This window comes from Vidua chalybeata, chromosome 7 (genome assembly GCF_026979565.1).
Source record: "Vidua chalybeata isolate OUT-0048 chromosome 7, bVidCha1 merged haplotype, whole genome shotgun sequence".
Taxonomy (NCBI): Eukaryota; Metazoa; Chordata; class Aves; order Passeriformes; family Viduidae; genus Vidua; species Vidua chalybeata.
This window is the reverse complement of record NC_071536.1, coordinates 377,968-384,255: the sequence shown is the minus strand read 5'-3', so window position 1 is coordinate 384,255 and position 6,288 is coordinate 377,968. Positions and strand designations below refer to the sequence as shown.

General features: G+C 60.1%; 1 protein-coding gene across 2 annotated transcripts; it reads right to left on the bottom strand.

Moving 5' to 3' along the window:
- Nucleotides 1-260: 260 nt before the first annotated feature.
- LOC128790665 (maestro heat-like repeat-containing protein family member 6) lies at nucleotides 261-5,671 on the bottom strand. 2 transcript variants are annotated; one of them, XM_053947612.1, is made up of 15 exons: nucleotides 5,627-5,671; nucleotides 5,259-5,323; nucleotides 4,806-5,144; nucleotides 4,473-4,621; nucleotides 4,068-4,215; nucleotides 3,674-3,864; nucleotides 3,454-3,591; nucleotides 3,069-3,183; nucleotides 2,760-2,897; nucleotides 2,351-2,527; nucleotides 2,070-2,225; nucleotides 1,820-1,921; nucleotides 1,356-1,458; nucleotides 1,025-1,081; nucleotides 261-750 (listed from the first exon to the last, which is right to left on the bottom strand). In XM_053947612.1, the coding sequence occupies exons 3-15, from the start codon at nucleotides 5,142-5,144 to the stop codon at nucleotides 608-610; spliced, it is 1,956 nt and encodes a 651-aa protein (XP_053803587.1). In that variant the 5' UTR covers nucleotides 5,259-5,323; nucleotides 5,627-5,671; the 3' UTR covers nucleotides 261-607. The 2 variants fall into 2 exon arrangements, with proteins under 2 accessions (XP_053803587.1, XP_053803588.1); XM_053947613.1 differs by having other exon boundaries at nucleotides 5,259-5,317.
- Nucleotides 5,672-6,288: the final 617 nt, after the last annotated feature.

Here is a 6,288-nt window from a genome sequence, read left to right as displayed (position 1 = left end):
GCTTGCCATGGAATCACTCACAGCTGGGTTCATCCTCAGGTTGGCTCTTCCAAATTCCAGGGGCTCCAGGGTGCTCAGCAAGATCTGCAACTCCACAGTGTTGTGGAACTGCACCTTCAGCACAGGCACCTTTTCAGCCGGATCTGCCCTCGTTGCTCTGTGTGTGCGCCCAAAACATGGCGTGGAAGAGAACGGCAGCAGGGGCCCGTGTGTCCCTGGGCTCAGGATTTGCGTCGCTTCATCTCCACAGAGATGCAGGCAAAGGGAAGAAGCCAAACCGTTTATTAATGGAAGATGAAACAAAGAGACGAGAGGGGAGGGGAAAAGAGGGGATGGGCAGGGTCTGAGGGCTGGAGGTAGGGAGCTGTCAACAGGGAGGGAGAGTGGAGGGGAAGAAAAGGTGATGGATAGACTGAGGGCTGGTGAGGCAGAGCTATCAAAAAGGAGGACATGTGGAGAGAAAAAAAGGTGATGGGCAGTGTCTGGGGGCTGGAGGAAGGGAGCTATCTAGAGGGAGGGAGCTATCTACAGGCAGGGAGAGTGCTGAAGCCACAAGAACTGTGCCCTATGCCAGGAGTTCCAGCAGCACTGAGAGGTGATGTCCTCTTCAATGTCTCCGGGTGTGTTCTTGGGACACTGGTTCACTGGATCCAGAAGGTGTGCCTAATTCTTTAGGTCTTTGAGGAAACTGGGCTTGATTTTCCAGGTTAGAGCATGACGGGCTGGCATCCTGCCTCCGGGCTTGAAGGGCTGGAAGAGACAGCAACAGAGACATGGTGAGATCCCGGATCTGTGGGAATGCTAGGAGTTCTTCTGAACAGGGCCATCCCACCCAGAAGGGAGTAGGAGACATTGGAATCAGCTGGGAGGTACTTGCCATGTCTCCCAGACGTGTGCCTGAAATCTCTGTGTGCTCTGCCCACAGCCTCCCTGGTGTGCACTGGGAGCAGAGCACACTGCAGCCGGGACAGGGCTCGCAGCTGCCCCCGCCAGCCCCCGCTGTCAGCCCGCTGCCCTCACTCACCATTGCAGAGCAGCTGGAGCTCTCCCTGCTGCCCCCTCGAGCTGCGCTCGGCCATCCCTGCGAACACAGAGCCTGTCACGGCCCAGCGGCACAGCTCCCTGCCAGCGGCGCTGCCAGCCCTGTGGCCACACGGCCTCCTGGCCCGGCAGGGCTCAGTCCGGGCCCTTGCCGCACGCTGCCAACCCAAGGGCACGGCTGCCGGAGGGCTGCAGCAGCGCCCAGGCCAGGCGGGGCTCCACGGCGCCGGGCCCGGATGGCGCCGCCGGGGCAGCAGGCGGGGCTGGGGCCGAGCTGCGGCGGGGTGGGGAGGGAGCCCGGGCTCGTGGCTCACCCATGAACCTGACGGCCGCCTCTCGCAGGGGCTCCTGTGGGCTCTGCAGGTAGGGCCGGGCCCGGCGCAGGTGCTCGGCCGCTCGGCTCCTGTCCTCTGCCAGCTGGAGAGAGCAGCAGGAGGGAAGGGTTGGCGCGGGCTCAGCCCCTGGGCCGGGCGCTCCCTGCGCCCAGCCCCGGCCTCCCCTGCCCGCACAGCCCTGAGGCCCGGCCAGCAGCCGCTGGCGCCGGGCTCTGGAGGGGGCAGAGGGCCGGCTGCTGCCCGGGGAGCCGCGGTGCCGCCCCGCAGCCCCGCCGGGCCGGGGCTCCATCGGCACCCGGCTGGGACCCACGGGAGCCTGGAGAAGAGCCTGCGCGGCCTCTGGCCGCAGCAGCGGGCAGGGGCACAGCTGCCAGCCCACACACTGAGCACCGCGCTCAAAGCGCTTCTCCAGGCTGAGCCTGGGCCTTCCAGGCCGTCCTTACCAGGACCTCAGCAAACTTCCACAGATTCTCCTTCTCCAGCAGCTGTTCGAGATCCCTCCTGTTCAGGAACTTGGCCGCACAATGCAGCGTTTCCCGAGAGGCCTGGAGAGCAGCAGAGACCCCGAGATGGCCCCACAGCCCAGGCCACAAGACCTGTGTCCCTGTGCCAAGGCCTGGAGGAGGCTGCAGCCCGCCAGGCGCCAGGGCAGGAGGCAGCCGAGCCCCCTCCCAGCATCATAGAAATGCTCACCTTTGCCACGTGCCAGTTCTCATCATGACAGTAGATGAAAAGTGTGTCCAGGCTCTTGTTCACAATTGTCTCCAGGGGCTTTTTTCCCTCATCCACTACCAAGTCTATCACCTTACAGAAGAGTTGAATGGAGAGCAACTGCACATGGCTGTTGTCCTAGAGGAAAGGAAAAGACCTACACCAGCTACTCCAGGCCCACCTAGGCAAAGGCCTGAAAATCCACAGAGCACAAAGTTTCTGGGAAGCACCCGATGCCTGTGGCTCAGGATGCAGAACCTTACATGGTCAAAGAGCAGCAGGAGTGCCTCAGCCAGCTTTGGGGCGGTGGTGCTGGATACCAGGATGTCTTTGTGCTGGAGCACATTGGTGAACACATGGAGGCTCATGCTGACCACCTCTCTATCTTCATCCCCCAGCAGCTCCAGAAGGCTTTGAGACACGCTGCACATTCTTCTGGCCTGCGAGGAACACAAGGCTGTGCTGGGAAGCCATGGACGGCTGCACGGCCAGCAGCGCCCTGGCACTGCAACCCCACCCTGCTGCTGCAGGGCCCACAGGCCAAAGGCCTGTCCCAAAGCACTGGGGCAGGTGAGGCAGGAGAGCTGGGAGCAGTTGCCTCAGCTCCTGAAGCCCTGCCAGCCCAAGGGGCTGCTTTGCCGGGCACAGCTTCAGCCGCTGCCCCCTTCTCACCATCGAGGGATCCTTGCTGGGCACCACGAGGCCTCTGAGCGCCAGGCGACGCCTCTGACTGCATTCACTCCGGAGGTACCTTGACATGATCTTCAGGACGCTGCCACCACATTTACTCATGTCCAGGCGCTCGAGGACCTGAAAGGCACAGGGCAGTGACAGGGGACCCGGCCGGCAGGAGCCCAGAAGCGCACAGGGCTGGGCCCAGGCAGCAGCACAGGGTGTGGGCACTGTCCTGGCAGCTGTGGCTACGAGAGGGCAGAGAGCTGGGAGGCAGCTCAGCGAGGCAGCGCTGGCCAACAGGCTCACCTCCACAAGGAATGCCAGGGCAGGCAGATCCCAGCACGGCTCCTCCCTGCTGAGCTGCCGGAGCAAGTGGAGTGCGATGCGAGAACACAAAGGGATCAAAACACGGAGCATCTTCCTGGCAGGGGGGAAAAAGACACCAAAGCCCTGAGGTGGGGAGACCAAAGCTCTCCCAGCACTGACTCACAGAACTCTGGTCTTTCCCCAGCATCCCTGGAGGGGATGTGAGCACTTGGAGAGGCAGCCCCTTCTGGGCACCCTCCTCTCCCAGCCTTTTCCAGTCTTCTTGGCCGTCCCTCGCTGACGAGGCCCTCTGGCCCATGAGCACAGGGACTGTGTGGGGCACAGGGCACAAATGCTGGGGGCAGTGGGCAGAAGAGGGTCTCACCTGGCCAGCAGACCCACGGCATAGTGCTGGGTGTGAGCACACAGCAGCGTGTCCCAGCCACGCTTGCGCTCCATAGCCACCACCACATGGTCACACTGCAGGCGGCAGAGCAGAGCCTTCATGGCCTGCACTGCAAACCTGTGTGCAGAGCAAAGCCCAGGTCACACTGGGAGCACTGGCGCTGGCCACAAGGGCACGGGAAGGACAGGAGGACTGGGACCTGTTGGGCTTGCTGGGAAGGCGGCGTTCCTCCCCGCATGCTCTCCAGAAGTTATCAACTTCCTCTGGTGGCATCTGCTGTGTGGTGATGACAAGATGGGAGAGCAGAGCCACAAACAGGCGGGAGGAATAAAGGACGATGGTCTCGTGGCACTCAGGCACTTGGACAATCAGCCAGATCACCAGAGTTGCCTGCAAAAGAAGCAGCCCAAGGCAGCGCTCAGTGCCGAGGTGTCCATGGGGCAGGGCCCAAGGGCAGAGGCAGGGGGAGCAGCGGGCCTGGTGCCCCCTGAGCCTGCCCCTAGGCCAGGTTTCAGCCAAGCGCCTGAGGCGTGGAGAGGATGGTGAGCTGCTGGAGAGGTGACCTGGGGCTGAGCAAAGGCCCAGAAACTCACAGCCAGGGCAAAAACGTCCTTGTTGTCCCCATCGGAGGTGCACATTCTGTGCAGAGGCCAGTCCTCCATCACACAGAGCAGTGTTGGCAGCGCATTCTCCAGTGCTGGTCCTGATGAGCCTATGGCTCTCCACATCATTGCAGCAGCTCTGTGGGATGGCAGCTCTGTGTCAGGGGCATCTCAGTCACAGCACCATGCCCTGTGCAGCTGTGGGGGCCCAGGTGACAGAGGCCTGGTGCCCTGAAGGGCAGGGGGGGAGCATTGGCAGCAGGCTCAGGAAACAGAGGGGCCTGAGGGTCCTGGGCCTCTCTGCCTGTCTGGCAGAGACCATTGGACAGGCTGTGCAGGGCCACGGGCCCTAAAGGCTGCTGAGCCCTGAGCTCTCAAGGCTCGTGGGCCCCGTACCTGTCACACGTTGGGGCACAGCGCAGGAGGGTCAGCACCACGTCAGCAGGGTGTTCTTCTGCCAGCCTCACAATGTCCGTTTGCAGCCTGGCATCCACAGAGACGTGGGACATGAGACTCTGGTGGATGTTCTTCACTTTGGCTGGCACCTGGAGGAGGCATGGGGGAGACTTGGAGCGCTGTCCAAAGGAACCACTTCCCCAGCTTCCCCCAAGAAGTGCTTCTGTTCCCACCACACTGTGCTGGCCTCAAAGGCTGAGGGGGCCCAGAGACCATGGCTTGAGGGGACACACCATCCTGGGAGGCCTCCAGGTGTGGACCCAGGCTGCTTACCTGCTGCTGCTGGTGAGAAGGAACAGCACTCTCCTCGAAAAAATCCATAGTGGGAGCATGAATCATAGTTGGAGCAGGCATGGTGCCAGTATTTGTAAGGCCCTGAGTCTCTCTGGTTTTGGTGTTTCTGATGGCCACGTCCTCAGTCATTGACATGAGATGAGCCTTTGCCCAGGTTTCAGTCTCTGAGGTCGCAGATTCTTCTGAGCGCTCAGCCGAATCTGGGTTGCCATCAGGCTCTGCCTGGAGCCCGGTCAGCCCCGAGTCAGGCTCGGCTGCGCCCGCAGCTGCTGTGCTGCCGGTCTTCCTACGCTGAATGCGCAGGAACTGCCGGAACATCTGCAGGAGAAGAAAGGCCAGGGAAGCCCGGGATGTTCCATGGAGTGCTCCAAGCGTGGTGCTGGGCTGAGCAGTGACAGCAGGCCCAGCCCAGGTGGGGATGGCTGCTGGTACCTTCAGGCTTTTGCGGAAGCGGCCACGGGCGGGTTCCTGCTCTTGTGTCCGGTCCAGGGCTGCATCTGGCAAAGAGCAAGCGCAGCCAGAGCTGAGGGGCTGCGGGAGAGGCCGGAGAACACAGCCCAGCCCTGCGCTCCCCAGGCAGTGAGAGCCCCGGGATGCCCCAGGGGATGGAGCACGGCCACGGCGGGGTGTCTGCCCGGCCCCTCCTCCATCCTGTCCATGGGCCTGTCCCCAGTGGATGGGATGGGATGGGATGGGATGGGATGGGATGGGATGGGATGGGATGGGATGGGATGGGATGGGATGGGATGGAGCCAAGCTGGCTGCAGTCATCAGCCCTGTGGCCCAGCTCTGCCACTCACCATCCTGCAGTGTCTGGAACTGCTCCGATTCGCACAATTGTCAACAGTAAAGTTGTGGGTAAGCAGCAGTGATTCCTTGAGCTGTGTCTGAACCTCATTGCAAAAGAAAATACTTGTTTTTATTTCTGAATCATAGAATATTTTGAGTGGGAAGGGACCCACAGAAGTCATTTATCCTACTTCAGACTTGACAGTCTGTTTAACTTTTACATTTATTATGCTGCTGCTACCAAAGGCAGTTCAAGATCTGTCACAATATTTGAATTATGTTGCATTTGTTCCTATTTTAGGCAACATAAAGAGGCATTTGCAGCAATCTCAGGTACTTTGAGTCCGTGGCTCAATAGTCATAGCCATATTATGAACTGCATCTTAGCTGTGTATCTCAGTTCATAGTTGCAAGAATTAGAAGTTCAAGGGTTTTATGCCTAAAGTTTATCTACTTATAATGAAAACTGCGCAAGGTCTAACACCACATCACAATAAATTTGTATCAGATCATGCAATCAAAACCAGTGTTGAATGGTTGTACCTCGTGCTGGATACAGTAAAAGTACTCCCACCCTCTCCAAAGCTTCCTTGTCTCTGATTATCTGATCTACTTCTCCTACTGGTCTCTCACACTTTGCACTTGAAACAGGAATTAGAAGTGGGAACCACGG